This window comes from Zingiber officinale, chromosome 6A (assembly GCF_018446385.1).
Source record: "Zingiber officinale cultivar Zhangliang chromosome 6A, Zo_v1.1, whole genome shotgun sequence".
NCBI lineage: Eukaryota > Viridiplantae > Streptophyta > Magnoliopsida > Zingiberales > Zingiberaceae > Zingiber > Zingiber officinale.
The window spans coordinates 88,090,571-88,108,888 of NC_055997.1; the positions used below are offsets into that span (position 1 = coordinate 88,090,571).

An 18,318-nucleotide genomic window follows, 5' to 3' on the forward strand; every position below is an offset into this window, starting at 1 on the left:
TTGCTTATATAGCTTTGCTTGGGGCGCCTGGAAGGGCTCCAGACGCCTGAAAAATGATAAAGCTTTATCCCTTTCGCAACAGATCATAGTCAAACGCAATCTGGATAAAATCCTTCCGGCGCTCGGACCAAGAAAGTCAACCAAGTTGACTTTTTCTAGTCCAAGCCTTCTGCTTCGATTTCGCTCATCTCGGTCCGAGTCTTCCGCTCCAGTTCCTCTTGTTTGGGTGATCTCGGCCATTTGGAATATGGTTCACCCGAACCTAACTTCCTACCTTCTCGATCAAGCTTTCGCTCCTAACTTCTTGTCCCTCAGAAACACCACGCACCTCCTTCTTGTCTGCCCGTGTACTCTTCCGTAGCATCTCGTCCCTCAAACACACTGAGCCCATCGACTCTCTCCCGTACGATCCTTCTCACTAACTGCGTCTTTTACTTGACATTTTATGATTCTAAGTTCCTACACACTTAGACACAATATTAAACATAACAAACCTTACCTAACTTATTTAATCACATAAAAAAAATCTTGGGATACTAACAGATAAAAGATGCATCTATTTGATTATCCCTTAAATGGATTGTCTTTTGATTTTTATATTTTTAAAATATTATTCTTCTTGATTAATATATGTATTTATTTTGATTTTATATTATATAATTAAAATATTTATTGGTGTACGTATTATATTATTTTAAATACATATTTTCAAAATATTTTAATTCTAATATTTTAATTTTCGATTTGTCTATCTCATGTTTAAATATTTACTTTAATATTTTTAATGCCTACTTATATAGCACTTTATAGTAGAATCGGGGAGATTTGGAAAGGCTACTTTTCTAAATATCTCTTCATCTTAAATATTGAGTTTTGTCCGATGATTTCTTTCCTTTTTTATTAAAAAAATAATAAAAAGTTGGGTGCATTGGTGGACCCACGTAGCAGCTCGTTGATTTTTTAAAAAAAATAAAAATAAATGAACGTTGGATGTTTGTTTAAATAAAATATTATTATTAAATAAATATATTGAATAAATGTTAAAATATATAGATAAATATTAATTAAAAATATTTATAAATAATTGCTAAACAAAATATATTAAATTAAAAAATATAATCAATTTATTTAAATATAAAATTAGATAAAAATTAATAAAATAATAATGAGATCTATAAATATTAATGAGATATTTGATTATAAAATTTAACATACTTAGACAGTGAGATATTGGAAAGTAGAATTTTTAAGGAATATTTAATCATGAAATTTAAAATAGTTAAAGAATCATATTTGATTAATTTGATTGATGACATGAATATGAGTCTATAAATATTTGAGAAAAATATTTAATATTGGTGTACATCTCTAATATTTATTTAGTTCTTTATAATATATCAAATCTATCTATCCTTTTATAAAAATTTTCTTTATTTTTTCATAATAAATTTATTGAAATATTTCAACTATTTAAAAATCTATAATGGTGTTTAAAAAATTGTGATACCGCTCCTTCGGTCCACGCATTGAAAGAAATCAAGGGAGTTTAAGTTTACAGAACGGTCTTACACAATATTAATTAGCACAGAATCGCGTTTTACTGACGTTATAACACAGTTATATCGTACAGTTACGCCAAACTGATACGTCAAAACCGTTATTTTGAACAGAGTTACTTTCTACTTTTGTGTCGGTTACTTGCCTCCCCTGAATATTTATTCAGCGGCCATCGTCGCACCCTTTGCCTTCTCGACGCGGACGAGAAGAACCGAAGAGCCGAAGGCCTCTCACGTTCTCATCTCCTCCAATCCACCCGTCTTCTCCGTCCAACGCCTCCCGTGATCGCCAGGTGATTCCGATCCCATATTTTCATGCGATCTCCGTCGTTTTAGATCACGAGGGGCCCGATCTGCTTCCTCCGCCCTAACAAGTAGATTGATCTTTCTCTTCTCCGGTCGGCGCTCGGATCGGGATTGTGTTCGTGTAGATCTTTTGTCTTCAAAGATTCGCCTTGTTTCGGTCTCTATTTTTTTCGCTTTTTCCTGTGGAAATACAACGGAATGCCTGTTTCTGCTTCAGATCTGTTGCTTTCGTTGTTGGATCTTCGATCCGCCTATTTTAATCGTAATTATTTTAGGCTTATTAAATTTACATTTCGCTCATGGTAGTTGAGGGAACGATGGGGCTCACTTTCGCGAAGCTATTTAGCCGTCTGTTTGCGAAGAAGGAGATGAGGATCCTGATGGTCGGGCTTGATGCTGCTGGAAAGACGACCATCCTTTACAAGCTTAAGCTTGGAGAGATCGTCACCACCATTCCAACAATCGGTGAGCATTATTCATCATCTCTTGCGGTATCTGATTTTCCATTCTTTGTCTCAGAGTTGACTGCTAGATTTGCTCGGTGAAGAGGCTTATCTCACCTAATGTCTTTTATCCAGTGACTTATAGGTGTTAGACAAGCATTGTTTACCTAATGATCAGTGATTTTCAAGATTTGATTGTGGTTGTATTTTTTTTTATCATGAGTTGTCTATATCATGTAGTCAGTATCATGGAGAATGAAGAGAGATAAAGAATATACATCATGAACAACTGAAGCATCTCTAGATCAGCTATGGTGATGAAATAGAAATAAAACATGAACAACCTATTACTACTCTTAGATCAATGTTCAAAACATCACCAAATACTTGAATTAACAAGAGATCAATTTATTCCAACCTATGCAATGATTGATACTTTGAGAACATTTCAACAAGTTCATACAAAGTGTCTTTTTTGTAATTTGATTTTTGTATTCATAGTAAAACCAGGTATTTTTCTGGAATTTTAATAACCTAACTTAATTGAAAGATCTGAGAAATGTTGATGAAGTAACAGTAAACACCATTTTTTTAGATAGGATTTTCTTCATTCTTGATTTCCTTTGGAAATGAACTGTTGTTACTATCTGTTTGTTAAATTTATGATATCTCGTTTTGGTAACAATTTATATTCGCTTAAAAATGTTCTCTATGGATGATCAATACATGAGCCATTAGCTGCAGCTTGCATCACTTTATAACTTTTATATTTAGTTATTATAGATTATTTGAAGAGTTCATGTTTTGGTCAGTTTAGATATGTGTTATCTCATTATGCATTTGTTAACTAAGATGACTTTTAATGCAGGATTCAATGTGGAAACTGTTGAGTACAAGAACATTAGTTTCACTGTATGGGATGTTGGTGGTCAGGACAAGGTAACATTCGACTCATGTTAGCCGGTATTTCTCATCTAAACAACCATGCTACTTTGGAAAGTTGTTTTATTTTGGTGGCAACAGTTTTATGAGAGTGCCAGTCGTTTTCTGGATAGCAAAACAATATGGGTATTTGATAAATAAGATGGTATCACAGTTAACATCACTTTATTAAATTTAACATGCAAAGTTGACATAATTGCCTCGGGATGATTTGTCGGATAACAGTTAACTTGTTACCCATTTCTAAATACATATGTTTTGCTGAACAACAGATCAGACCTCTGTGGAGGCATTACTTCCAAAACACACAGGGACTTATTTTTGTTGTTGATAGCAATGACCGAGATCGTGTCGTTGAAGCAAGAGATGAACTTCACAGGATGCTTAATGAGGTGACACATTTTGTTAATAAATATACCTCATATAATTTCCAATATTAATCCTGTTTCTGCATAATTATTCTGGATCTAATATAGATTTCTTGCTGCACTGAACATTATGGAAGTGATATCATATCTATTTGTTTTTTTATCTTTTATTCTTTGGGGGTAATTAGCCTATCTGCATCTAGGATATTCCACCAATAATTAAAGGTAAATTGTGAACAAAAAATGGAGAAAACTTGCAACATTTATAACTGACTGTAGTCGAATGTTGTTAATTGTCTTCACTTGACATGATCCTAGTCAGCATGAAGTGGAAAGCTCCCCTGTTTTCTTCATAACTATAGTACAGCTTGCATAAATGCCTACTTGAAACTATTGTAACCTGATTTCATGTGATTCTGTACTGATAGGACGAGTTAAGGGATGCTGTTTTGCTTGTGTTTGCTAACAAACAAGACCTTCCAAATGCAATGAATGCTGCCGAAATAACTGATAAGCTTGGTCTTCATTCTCTCCGTCAGCGGCACTGGTAAGATATGCTGCATTGTCTGTTTTCCTTTAGTTATCTACTATGGCGGCCATTTTGCATACTTTTTGGAATATATGCTTAACTATCAGAAGCCAGAGAAAAGTAATGGCAATCATACATTATACTTGCCACATTAAATATGTCCATTGCTAGATGCATATTATTTTTTTAGAGGATTGTTTGTATTGGATTTGCTGCTCAAGGCTAAAAGGTTAGGTTATTACCTCTTCAATGCCATGGAAGTTGGTTAAGATCTCTATTCTCTTCTAAGAAATCAGATAGGTTGAAGATTAGTTTTCAAATTATTCATCTCCTTTCTTTTCTTGAGTAAATATTCATTAATATCGTGTCAAGAAAAAGAAGTGAGGAGCATATAATCTCCTATGAGTTTAAGAAAAAAAATCCTATGGGTTATATAGGTATCTCTGTAGATGGTTAGTTTACAATTTATTGTTTCATCCTTGTCCCTTTTTTTTTTTCTTTGTCTAAATAGTGATCCATACATGGGAAGGAAAGAAATAAGAGGAAATACAATCTCCCATTAGTTTAAGAAAACCTATATTGGTAATTGAAATATAAGATTACTTTAAAATGATTGGTCTCCTTTCTTTTCTTGAATAAGTATTGATCCATATTGTGGCTAGGAAAGATATACGGGGGACATATAATTTCCTTAAGACGCTATGTGATGCTAACATAATCTTGTCATAGATTGATTGATGGTGTCTCTAAAGTCAATAGTTGCAACTTATTCTGATTCTGGTCTTGAGAATTTATAGACAGGAGAGTCCTGCTGTCCTTTTGCAGTTTAGAATAGTCCACAGAGCAACCAAATCTAATTCGCTTAGCTAAATTTTGCTAGTTTAGGATGCACAGGCTCAGTTTTCTGCTTTTTTTAGTCTTCCTCATGGATCCAAAGTTAGTAGCCCAGTCTTCATTGTGTCACTTACAAAGTGAATCAGATCAACTTGATGATGACCTTAGACGTAACTCAGTTGTTCAGCAATACGGTAAGCTCCATTTTGATTTTCCATTATATCTTAAGAATATTTCCCTTGTTTATGCATTTCCAAATCCATGTGGTTGTGCTACATGATTTTTCCATATGGCAATGCAAGAAATTGTAGTTTGTATCATGTTGTATTTTGTATGAATTAAGCCACTTTCTGTAATCTTTTATTAATGACAGTAATACTATCTCTGGTTTTTAGACAAATCATATTTGTTTTCATAAGTTTGATATTTCTTCATATTTTTCTATAAAAGGCCATGAATGATTAAAAATAGAGGAGTTGCTAGCTCTCTACTGAATGGTTTTGTGCACTCTCCAGGTACATACAAAGCACTTGTGCTACATCAGGTGAAGGACTGTATGAAGGGCTTGATTGGCTCTCCAGCAACATTGCCAGCAAGGTATCTGCTGTTATTTTCCACAAGGCAATGAAAGGATTAAGTTATAATATTCTTGTGATATTTGCTTATAAAAACTGTTTATTTACAGTAATCAAAGCTGCTCAGAGGCTCTCTTATCTTAACAGCACCAGTGTTCGCGTTCCATGCTTTTTGCCATCACAGAAGCAAGAAAATTATCAATGCGGCACTTTTTTTTTCTGCCTTTGAAAACCCTAATACTTTTGTCTCCAGAACAAATACGTGTTTGGTTACTTAAAATGTGATCCTCTCCAAGATCTTATTTCCTTTTGCTGATTGAGACGCCAACAGCTTTTGCTCGTTCACATATTTCCTTTTCAGATATTTTATGTCGTCTGAAATATTGTTTGTCTGGGTTGCAGTTCTACGATTCAAAAAATAAATTCAATTATGTGTAATTTACAAGCCTACGTGAATATTGAGCCTTTGCTCAAATTAGCTGCAACGCTGTAAAATAAAATTAGGGAAAAAGTTTATCATTTAAAAAATGCTGTGGGATTATTCTGAATGGATAGGCAATGTTTTCTTTTACCCTAGCACCTTTTATAATGTCCCCCAATATTCATGTAGCTTTGCCATTTTTAAAGTTAACATTAGTTTAAATTAAATTAAGTTCAAAGATGAAGGATAATTTTGACGGTTAACTTTCATAGTCATTAAGATTTAAATGTAGCACAACCCCTTCACGTAGAGCTTGTGGGCAAGGGCTTGTGCCCTAGAGCTGTTCAAAAGCGATAGATTAAATATAATCGAGCAAAAAATATGTAAGCCATATCATCCCTCTAACCCCCCAGCTTTCCTATAAAAAAAGAAGATTGCTAGGAAAATACCAAAAAAATCTCATAAAAATAATTGTAAAATATTAAGAAATGCCTTTTTCAGAGAAGAAAAAGATGAAGGATAGGATTTCATTTGTTAATACATATAATGATATCCTGTCAGACCTTGCGTGAGGATGGTATTAGTCCATATTTGACAAGATAAAAATTTATTTATTTTAATCTTTGTATTTAAACAATTTTCCTCTCAATTCTCTTCTCATCTCATCTGTATGTAATAAATTTTTTCTTATCTCTCCTTTAATTACACGTAATAATCATTATAATGATGTTTTTAAAAACCAATACCGAAGTAATGTAAATGCTACAATGTAGTAGTTACAAATATGTAACTATTAGTAGTTGAAAGTATAATAGTTAATAGCAGTTAGTAGCTATTGTAATATGTAACAATTACTGTATAGTAGTTGGTATACCGTATTAACTATTACTATGTAGTAATTGCTAGTTGCAACGTGTAACTACAATGTGTAACAGTTAATAGCTGCTACAATATAAAACTATAACAGTTAATAGCTGCTACAATATAAAACTGCTGTATAGTAGCTAGTATAATATCGTAATAATTACTATACAATAACTGTTACAACGTGTAACAATTACTGTATAATAGTTGTTATAATACAATAACTGCTATAATGTTATAGGCTACACCATCTTTGTGTTGATTTTTAAAAATCTAATACCACATGCAAATGATAAAGGAAAGAGAGAAAATTTGTTGTATGCAAATGAGAAATTAAAAAAAAAAAAAAAAATTTGACTATATCAAATCGTCGGATGTCATCCATAGTAGCTCACCTAAAGGCAGGCAAGATATATATATATAATAAAAGAAAAAATTTCTATCTATACCAATTTTCATCCAAAATAGATAGACAATAGAGAAACAGACTGTAACCACAAGAGGTTAGAAGATCAAAAAGGAAATGTAGGAGATAAAAGAAGATTGAGAAACTACGAAGGATTAGTTGATATTAGAGTCCTGATTGAAACCAAAGACAAACATTTAAATCCAGATACATTTGATTACAAATCAAATTGAATTAGAAATTCCAATTGTACCAAGTTGTTATTTCCTCCTAATCCCTCCTTAATGATCCCTTGTATCATTCCCGTGAATATAGTTACAATTATCATTCTACGAATCAAACTAAAAATATTGACTCTTTAAAACTTCATACTGATAGTTTTGACTGACTGAAATTATAAAATAGTATATGAATGGAATAATTGTCTAACGCATGATGAATGGAAAATCCTCTAACTCGGACAAACGTTTAGCAAACAAATATTGCATTTGCATATATTATCAGATATATCAGACAACCGCAAGACCGAACTGTACCAAAATTCCCAAGCATATTAAGCAACCAATTGGTGCTTTTTGAGAAGTCTTATGAATTCTTGTATGAGTACATCAATTTAGCATGCATGAGTTCTGCTCTCACCATATGGTACTATACTAGCATTGCACAGCATCAGCAGCGGCTGCAGCCTCAGTTAAAATGCTCCGAACTTCTGTATCCTGGTCTGCAAGATCCGCCGGAATCTGTATCAATCGGTTAGTATGTTACAGATATGTGATGGGCATTAAAAAAAAGGGGATATATGCAGGTGGTCTGTGGCATCACAAAAGCAACCTTTCCGTTTATGTTTATCTTCATTGGAGAAGCCCCAGCTGCAAGCAACAGCCGTACTACACCAAGATGCTCTCCCCTTGCAGCATGATGCAGAGGCTAAGCATAGGAGGAAACAAACAGTTATCAGAATAGACATTTTACAGCAAATTAAGTAGGAAATAAAAGTAAATTGGCTACAGTATCGCCTTCCGTATCAGTAACATTTAACATGCGGGTTATAACATCGGGGCCACTGGCAAAGCTCAGCATGTATTGAACTATCTCAAGAAATCCTGCACATATCACCAGTGGAAAGGTTATGAGTGTGGCTTTGATTGTTAAGTTTCAGCTTTTTTCTATTTCTAGGTGTGTGCATATTGAAATGTCAGACGATGTTACCGAAAAGATAGATGAGGAAAGTAATTGAAACTGAAGAGTTTGACCCTTACCGCTAGCACAAGCATCATGAAGCGGAATGGCCCCTTCCTCATCCTTGGCCTCCAAGCTAGCTCCACGCTCTAGAAGTAACTGGGAAAAAGAACCAAGATTATTCCCACAAGTTGTCGAAGTAATAAACGAGAAAAAGAGGCATAAAAATTTCATGATAAGACAACCTGAACACATGAAAAATACCCATAGAGACAAGCTAAGTGAAGAACTGTATCACCATCTTCAACGGGTTCATCAATGCTTCCATTATGATTATCTGCATTCCATAATCATCAAAATACAAAACACAGTTAGCAACCATAAAGGTCAGATGAATTTTGTGATTCAAGTTAGAAAACTTAAAAAGACTAATGACAGGTGGAAGTCTATTATTTATACCCACAGAATATCGTGATGTGTAAGACAATTTATTTACAATGAATATACATGTTTCCAGAAGATGAATCGTGAATAAACTGTCGTCTGCTTTATTGGACAGATGAATCATGGTATTACATTTGGTATGAGATATTTGTATAAACAACTGCAGACGAGATAATGGACAAAAATCATGAATTTCTAGGTTGTCAGATTTGTTTGAGCTTTAACGAAGATTCAAGAGTCACATAATAAATAGATTAAGATCCTACCTCCTTTCTGTTGTAAGTCAGAGATGAAAAAGTATGTACAGGGGAGTATACCACCTTATGGGTATCATCCTGGAGTTGTTTATCCAGATTCTCCACTAGCACATAAGAAATTCCTTAAAACATCTAAATTTTTTTCTTCCAAATTTCATAGAATAATAATAATAATAAGGAACTGGGAAAATGTTTGGCAATAATAGGGCCACAAAAATAAGAAAGAGAAAGGACAGCTTTATCTCTTGAAACCAAGAGGTAATAATAATATTTAAGGTGATAAGGAGAATAAATAGACATGTGAACAGCCTAATTATGTATTGGGACGTGCAAATATTAATGTAATTTTTGACATGCAAACCATCATATTCTCTATCCCGGTCTCAAAGGCTATATTTAAAAAATAGAAGTTTGTTATCTAACATTAAGAACATAAAATAGATCCTATCCTAAATTATAAACCGAAAAATAGGATTCTTGCTGATTTTTTCATCATTAATGTGTACTCTGTCATAAGAGTTTACATGACCAGAAATGGAAATAACTACCAAATAAAAGGCTGGATGCAGAAACTTGAGGAATAAAAATATTATGGTCAAAAAAGAAACTTAGCTTGTGAGTCAGATACATTAGCCTTTACTTCAAAAAAGTATCTTGTTCACTTTGCCATATCATCTAAACAACTTCTGTAATATCATATTCAGAAAATTTATTCCTATGGACTTTTCAGTAGTTGAAACAATGCTGAAGGTTTCCAGTAAGATATCTCCTGTCAATTTGGGTTAAATTAGATATCGATAAAGGGAAATTTTGCTGAGTGACTAACAAGATGATCTCTATGTTTGCTTGAAGCCCTAAACCAGTCAATTTGTACATCGTTCACCACACATCTATTTTTCTCAATGACATTGGAGTCAAAGATGACTACTAAAATCCAATGGAGAGAAGAATATATTTTAGATTATAGGGAGCAAAGATACATTAAAATGGGAGAGACGAGATGAGAATGAGAGGTGGAAAAATAGGTACAACTTCTGTAATATCATATTCAGAAAATTTATTCCTATGGACTTTTCAGTAGTTGAAACAATGCTGAAGGTTTCCAGTAAGATATCTCCTGTCAATTTGGGTTAAATTAGATATTGATAAAGGGAAATTTTGTCGAGTGACCAACAAGATGATCTCTATGCTTGCTTGAAGCCTTAAACCAGTCAATTTGTACATCGTTCACCACACATCTATTTTTCTCAATGACATTGGAGTCAAAGATGCCTACTAAAATTCGATGGAGAGAAGAACATATTTTAGATTATAGGGAGCAAAGATACATTAAAATGGGAGAGATGAGATGTGAATGAGAGGTGGAAAAATAGATACATGTTAATCTAATAATTGACATGTTAACCAATTTTCCCATTAACTTAGTGTTTAACCTCGTAATTAAGTGGCAAAGCAAAAGACCTCATTGCATTTGCTGTGAATGGGCTTGAAGATCTGATGGTGCAGTGCATTATGCACTGATAGGTAGGACTATACAGGTCCGCTCAGTAAATCCTCTCCATTGGCAACTACTCTACAGCTCACCCAGCAACCTCACTCTTAAAACCATTCTTGAATTAATATATTAACCACTATTAGCTCGAGTTACAATATTAGATGAAACCTTGTGTTTAGTGTAAGTGTCAAACCCCATTACTCGTGTGTTGCAGATGGACCTGAAAAGCTTTGCAATTCATTACACATCGACAGGTGAAGATAGCCATGTACATGTAACAGTACCCAGTTAAAGTTCTAATATTAGCGCCCTACAAGTCCAACACCCCATCTGACTCATTGAAGATAAACTTACTAACACACTATTAAACAAAAGTTGAGTCTTCATAAAATGAAGGGCAGCTTATATTAACACCATATTTTTTGTAAATGCATTAAAAAAATTAAGTAATCATGCCAATTAAAGTTCATATGTTCTCATCATGTACTGATTACAAGTGCACTATCACTAGTAAAAGGAAGTAGCAAAGCAGTTCACTATGATTAATGCGTACTCAAGGATTAGTGAATTACCTAACACGTCCATACCTCTAAAGTAAATCCTTAATTCAATATCGATGGCAAAACACTTTAATAAGCTTCTCATCAATGCCTTAAACCTTTGAGTATCTTCAAGATCGATTTGGTAACAGCAACTCAAAAGTAATGAAAGAAAGATCAAATAAAAAAAAACTTCAATATCCACTGCTATGCATCGACTCCGAACAAATTGTTTGTCGCTCTTCCAATGAGATGAACTAGATCTTTCACTACGACCGAAACAGAACGCCGGAGGATGGAAAAGAACAATACTAGGATCGATCTATTTCAAAGAAAGAAAAGAAACGGGGACTTATATCGTACCCAGGGCCCGCCGAAGGGCGTCAACGTTTCCGGTCTCGACGGCCTCGAAGAGGGCGCGGAGGTGAGGGGGGACGTCGGGTTCGAGATCAAGCTCGGCTAAGGCATTGCCGTCGTCCAAGAGGATTTCGTCGTCGTCGTCGTCGTCGCCCATCACACCGTTGCGCCTCCCTGGAACGGCCATTGATTCGGCGGTCAACACCGAAGTAAGGTTTCGCCACCGCCTTTGGCTAAACCACGGTTAATAAAAAAATCGGCAGTTGTAAATTAGGGCTGGCGGGGCGGCGTTCTTTGTCACTTTAAGCGGAGCAGGTTCGGTGACAATTCGACCCGTTTAGCTATAATTGACCTAATTAAGCAAGCCCATGAGACTGAGACCCATTTGATCCTGCGAGGGCGGGCCGCGGGCGGTGGTCTCCGGCCCACGCAAAATGCTACGCCGGAAAATACACTACACTCTTATAATAATCGACGAGCTAAAAATGTCATGCGGGGATAGCTCAGTTGGGAGAGCGTCAGACTGAAGATCTGAAGGTCGCGTGTTCGATCCGCGCTCACCGCATTATTTTTTTCCTTTCTTCCGCTTTTTATTTAAATATGATTTTTCTTTTAAAAAAAATAATTAAATTAATATACTGGTTACTGGGCCTTACTGCCATATCATTGGTCACCGACACAGTTGTGCAGCCGTCCTCTGATATTAGATGGCAAGGATTACATTAAAAACTATTTATAGAATCTAAAGCAATGGCAATCAGAAAAAAATAAATAAATTATTTAATTAAAATTTAATGATAATTTGAAAATTAATCTAATTCACAATTTTATGATGCTTTGAATTTTAAAAAAGGTTTTTACGTATCTATAAAGTTTAATTTTAAACAAGAATTTATCTCTCTCTTATATACATTAAAAAAATTATTATTTTTTTAATTTTCTGAAAACAAATTTTATGAATATATTACACAATTAACATGATTTCTTTTAACCATATCTTTACAATTAGTTTATTTAGGTTTATACAAAACAAAACAACATTAAATTAAAATCATATGATTATTATACTATATTTTTTAATTTAAACAATTACAATGGTTTCAAATTTTAATTTAATAGAAGGAATGATTTTGCCTTTATTTATTTAAAAATAAATATAATTTTTTTTCTTCCCTTTTTTTCTCAACCTCCTTCATATGGACTACTTGTAAATGATAACTGAGCCTCCTCAGAAGAGTCTAGTAGCTAGAATATGAGATATTATCATCGTGAGATTTGGAATTCGAATTTTGATATAATATAAATATCTCCTTTACACGTCAATTACTATTCCAAAGGCTAACCATCCATGATTGACCTCCTGATCCTGAAACGAATTGACAAGGATACTAGGACGAACGTAACCACATTTTGCCACCACTTGTATACGATAACTGATTATTATCAATGATAGTTTATTGGTGGAAAAAGTGAGTTAAATCTCTCCCAGTAATGCCATGGGAAACTACTTCCAAGGAATATGTTATTACATAGCTCCAAAGTGTTTACAATAAACCTCATTTCTAGAACACAAAAAATGTAATCCATGGAGTTCACTTCAGTTTTTGGCTCTAGATTGTTAAGCATCTGTTTCGAAGATGTAACTAGCAGATGCAAAGTGAGATTTCACCAATGCCAGTGCCTTCGAACGATGAGATATCTTGTTCTTTTCCTCCTTGGGCATCTCAGCATAGCTTCGCCAACAAAATGCATAAAAGAAATAATCAGGAGTTGTCATACGGTGTAAACAAGAGATTATACTCAAAGAAAGAGTGGTACGTTTGCTCGTAGCCATCTGGTTGGAAGATTGGATCCCATCCGAAATCATTGGGCCCTCTCGGAGGAACGATTTTACCCTAGAATGGAAGAACAAAAATCAAAATGAAGCGAGGATACATTCGTGATACAGAGACAAAGCAGTTCGTGTTCTCACTAGAACAAGTCAAAGTTTCACGATCATCAAATGATTTTTAGAAAGTGCAGCACCAATAACACAGATAAAAGGGATACAATAAAAAAATAAATTACAAACGAAAAAAGAAAAGGCTGATCCCTGTATTGTTGTTAATAAGTGAATCGATTGCAGATTTTAGTGGTAAATGATGCAATATGGATGGCAATCCCATTTTGTTGTATGTTTGGTTGAGTGGAGCTAGTGACCTTCGAGCTTATTAATCAACTTTGCTCATCATGAAATACAAGAATTTTAACCATATAGATGGACGTATCATGCTATACAAATAAAAGCTATACAGAAAACAAGATAATCAAGAAAGTCTAAGTTATCAAGTTTGCTGCATTCAGTTGGGTAAACCTCAATTTAGCAACGGTGGATGAAAGTGAAACCATATCAAACTTTTAACCACTGAGATGTTTGGCACCAGGTTAGTCCTGTCCTGGTAATTTATCTCAATTAGTTCCACACTGTGTCGCTACTTATGATATACTACATAGTTGTTGGGGAAGTGATATAGAGAACTATAGTAAGAACAGTTCAGAGGACATAAATCGCATGATAAAGCCTACCAACTGCAAGCAGATATCAAGAAGGTACTGTCACGTATGACCAAATATAAAGAAATGATCTTTGAATCACTTATGAAAATATCTTTCAGTCATTTCACTGACAACTATGGTGAAGAGCAGGAGAAGATTCACTAAAATCATGCTCTGAATCATCTATGTATTTCCTCTTATTTGTTAAATGTACAAGTAAACCTTTTTCCGCCACTATGAAACTAATTTATCTCTCTTATAACTACTCTCAACATCCCAACTTTAGTTTAATTTCATATTAGTAAATAGCTCCTACATATATTACTAATACCTGCTAACCCTTTTTATAAAAAAATCATAATCATATTCATATTTATATTTCCTTTAACATTTCTGGAGGTAGCCTTCATATTGCTGCAACAGTTCATCATAGTATTCCCAATAAAAGTAGTACAGAAATATTTTACAAAATGTTAACCGTATTTTGAGAGTGATACTAAAAACTATTTCTCTGATGTTCATGGAAAGAAAATGCTTCTTCTCTTATTTTCTCTATTGGGAAGAAGCTCTAAAAAGGTCCTTGATTTTCTAAAAAAAAAAAAAACATGTTCACGGCCAGCAGGCATGTTTTTCCCTCTTAGACATATCTGATTGACAATTGGACCTACCATGGTTTATCAGTCAGGCAAGTTTTTTTTCCCTCTTAGACATACTGATTGACAATTGGACCTACCATGGTTTACCAGTCAAACCAACTGGATGTGTCCTCTCTAGCAAATTTTTTAATCATTAATTGACATTCATTGTAGCAGTATCACTAAATGATACAATAGTGACAACATTTTTGTGATAAAAATTTTCGTCACATATATAATCATTATCCATAGCTTTGTAATCAAAATTCTTTTAGTGACAACTGCTCAATATTAGTTGTGGCTAAAAATTCATCTTTTTGCAGTGTATCTAAATTAACCAGTGATGATAGTCCTCAACTATATATATTAGTTGTGATTGTGTTTTAAGTAAACAACTGAAAAAAATAAAATGAATAATTCGCTAAATTTAGCAACCATAGCATTTCAACCATCCATTCCACAACATTTAACTTCGTAGCCTTCCTCGTACTTTACTTCCATGACCAGAAAGGTTACATAAACAACACATCTAAACTAACAAAATTATGTTAACCATCTCTTCAGAGGAAAGAACAACTAACTATAAGTAGAGGAGAAGATACAAGAAGGAAAGAATTCATCACCTGAGTTTTTCCAACAAATGTAATGGGTTCGTTACTTGGACCAAGAGAAAGAGAAAAAATGCACATTGCATAGGCTGATTTATCTTCATAAGCCTTCAGCAGATTGTTCAAACCTGTAAGAAGAGGAATCCTAATTATAAAAAATGTGTCATAATTTGAAAACTAGATAATATCATCCTAACTCTCAGATCATAAAACCTTCATGTCCAGTCTTCTGCAAGAACCACTTTCTGTATATCAATTTGAAGAGCATGCAGCATTAAAATAAACAAAGGAATCATCAGAAATCAACAGCGATGATGTTTCAAAAAGAATAAGAAAGAACTTTAGTATGTACATATAAAAGGTACCATCTGACAGAATGAACGGAAAACTTACATATAAGGTCCTGAAAGTTAAACAAAGTAGTTATATATTAGCATTGAACACGATATTAAATCGAACAATAAAAATGGATAAAGCAACAACCTGGGAGGCCATTTAAAGCATTAAAGCACAGGCAAGTGTCTTCCACTAGTACAGGCCCATTTACCTTTAACCAAAAAAAAAAAACCCACAAGTTAATTTTTGATGATTAACACGTTTGATGATTAACACAAAAATGGAATTTTTGATGATTAACAGATTAACAAACAAGATAGTACCGAGACTGCAGCCTGTCGGGCCTTTTCCTTGGATATCTCTTCTGGTTCACCTTGTAATTCAGGCACTGCACATAGAAATCATCACAAGTTAATTCTTTTTCCTATGATATTTTACATTGAGGGCATCTAGACGATGCAGGTCGCGCGCACTTAAAGCTACATATACAAGAAAATAATTTCTTATCTTTAAGGAAGGACCCAGAATCAAAACAGGAACCTTTTCAGAATCAAAATTGGAGACAGAAGAAGAAACAAGGGATGGGATGAATGGGTGATTACGATCTAGCTTGAGGGACTGGAAGGGGATGGACTGGCCGAGGATGGATCGGACCTCCTCCAGCTTCTTAGCGTTCCCGGTGACGAATGTTACGGGCCGCAACAGTACCATCGGCATCTTGTCCGCTTCCCCCGTCGATGATGATCGATGCAGAGACGGATACTGCCGCAGCGATCACGGCCCTTTGCCCTTCGAGCCTCGCCGCCAGCCGACCCAGCACTTACCCTCGTCACGGCCACCGACGCAGCTTTATTGGCTACACTGCGGTGTGTTGGCTGTGGAATGGACTTGGCCCTTGGGTTGGTTTGGGTTGAGTTGGGTCGTGAGGAAACAAGTTGGTTTGGTTTGTTTCTCAGACCGGTTGTGTTCGAATGTGGAAATGATTTGATTAATTAAAAAAAATATCAAATAATAATTAAATTTACTTTCTACGGTATTTTATTATAATGAAAGAAAATTAAAATACTTGTTTCCGGTCTGAATACTTGGAAATGTTTACGGTATTTGATTAATTAAAGGTAGTATTTACTTTCTACCTAATTCAGTAATTAAGTTTACTAAATACTTGTTTCATGTAGGATGCTTTAAAAATGACTAGATTACATAGACGACCGATTTTACCCCTTATCCATGTCATTGTTCGTCCACGTGGTCATCCACCTCGGCTGATCTTCCGAAGCAAGTTTCGAACACGACATCCCGCTCATCTTCAAAAACGCAAAACCTAACTCTCCCCTTTGACCTACTCTCCCCATGTCCGAGACGAAATCTGTCCTGCACATCTTCAAAACTGCAAAACTCTAACTCCTCCCCTTTCGACCTGCTCTTTCCGATGCTTCTTTCGAACCACATCACCCCTTTTGAATCACGTCGTCTGCTCTTCCCGACGCTCAACGTTTCACCGGTGAAGTCCAACTACTCTTCCCAACGCTTAGTGTTTTACTAGCAAAGTCTTACATCATCGATGCTCAGTGTTTCATCGGCGAAGTCCTGCATCACCGATTGACTTCTTTACCTCCACTTGCCTCTTCTTATTTCCAAATCATATCCTTCATCGGCTACTATGTTTCCAGAAACTTCTAGGTCAAATTTCAGCTTCACTATATTAGCTCCTTGTCCTATCGCGCCACATTAGCACATTTATAAGAATGTTGAAGTATAACATTATCATCTCCAATGGGAAAAAATGTTAAAGTATAAGTTTTTTTAATTGTTAATTTAGTTCTCGCTTTATTTATGAAAATACATTTTTTATATTTAACTTTATTAATACTTTCAATATGAATTATTAATGTTATTTAACTTTGATACAAAGACTATTTTGATTTGTTCTATGTCATACTACCTATCTAAAATATTTTAAGGATATCTTAATCCAAATAAATTATATCATCTTTAACCTACTTCTCATGTGTGTATATATCTCATCGTGTTGTTTTTCGTAGTTCATCAACTTAGTTTAACTTATCAACAAATTTAATATTTTTAAGATTATATGTTACTTATGTTTACCTTCATTCAAATTTCATAATCGTTATTTATATTTTAATTTGTTGTATAGAGTTAATGACTAAATTTAGTTTAACTTTATTTTGCTAAAAATATTTGATTGAATTATATAAAATTTGATTGTTATTTTGTTATATAGTAGGAAAGTAAAAGAAATACAACAAGTGAGGTACAATTACTAATTTTGGAGGAGAAATTACATTGAATGAGTAAGTTGGAATATTTTATAATTTTTTGTTCTGAAACTTCCACAAAGGAAAAAAACAAATAGTCATTTAGGAGTTATACTACACAAAAAATACATGAATGTTATAAGAAGTAGTCCCTTTGCGTTATTCCTCAGTATACCAAAAATTTGACATCTTAGGAGATTACTGGCGACAATTTTATTGATATCTGAGTTATAAGGTTGCGAAGTCTGTTTTTGTATTTTGGATTTCGTGGTTTGTTTTCTTGATGTGATTTTTGAGTTTTTGGACAAGGCAAGCCGAAGGACATCTCTGAGCTATAGGAAGTAAGGTATGCCTTTGATGATTATCTTACCTTTTGTGTTCACTACTTGGTATAGGTCATTGTTTGA

General features: G+C 34.3%; 3 protein-coding genes and 1 non-coding gene across 4 annotated transcripts; 2 read left to right on the forward strand and 2 right to left on the reverse strand.

Annotated features, from left to right (window-relative positions):
• The first annotated feature begins 1,694 nt into the window (after positions 1-1,694).
• Positions 1,695-5,859, forward strand: LOC121996829 (ADP-ribosylation factor 1-like). Its single transcript, XM_042550951.1, has 7 exons — positions 1,695-1,849; positions 2,169-2,327; positions 3,174-3,244; positions 3,520-3,639; positions 4,044-4,162; positions 5,494-5,575; positions 5,664-5,859. Exons 2-7 carry the CDS (start codon positions 2,180-2,182, stop codon positions 5,664-5,666), a joined length of 543 nt encoding a protein of 180 aa, XP_042406885.1. The 5' UTR covers positions 1,695-1,849; positions 2,169-2,179; the 3' UTR covers positions 5,667-5,859.
• A 1,852-nt stretch (positions 5,860-7,711) lies between these two features.
• LOC121996830 (poly [ADP-ribose] polymerase tankyrase-like) lies at positions 7,712-11,803 on the reverse strand. Its single transcript, XM_042550952.1, has 6 exons — positions 11,522-11,803; positions 8,669-8,760; positions 8,504-8,582; positions 8,253-8,347; positions 8,076-8,171; positions 7,712-7,984 (listed from the first exon to the last, which is right to left on the reverse strand). Exons 1-6 carry the CDS (start codon positions 11,700-11,702, stop codon positions 7,898-7,900), a joined length of 630 nt encoding a protein of 209 aa, XP_042406886.1. The 5' UTR covers positions 11,703-11,803; the 3' UTR covers positions 7,712-7,897.
• A 204-nt stretch (positions 11,804-12,007) lies between these two features.
• TRNAF-GAA lies at positions 12,008-12,080 on the forward strand. Its single transcript has one exon. It is a non-coding gene; the product is annotated as a tRNA-Phe (tRNA).
• Positions 12,081-12,985: 905 nt separating this feature from the next.
• LOC121996831 (inosine triphosphate pyrophosphatase) lies at positions 12,986-16,502 on the reverse strand. Its single transcript, XM_042550953.1, has 8 exons — positions 16,232-16,502; positions 15,953-16,017; positions 15,777-15,840; positions 15,687-15,696; positions 15,507-15,538; positions 15,309-15,421; positions 13,334-13,410; positions 12,986-13,248 (listed from the first exon to the last, which is right to left on the reverse strand). Exons 1-8 carry the CDS (start codon positions 16,344-16,346, stop codon positions 13,134-13,136), a joined length of 591 nt encoding a protein of 196 aa, XP_042406887.1. The 5' UTR covers positions 16,347-16,502; the 3' UTR covers positions 12,986-13,133.
• Between the last annotated feature and the right edge of the window lie 1,816 nt (positions 16,503-18,318).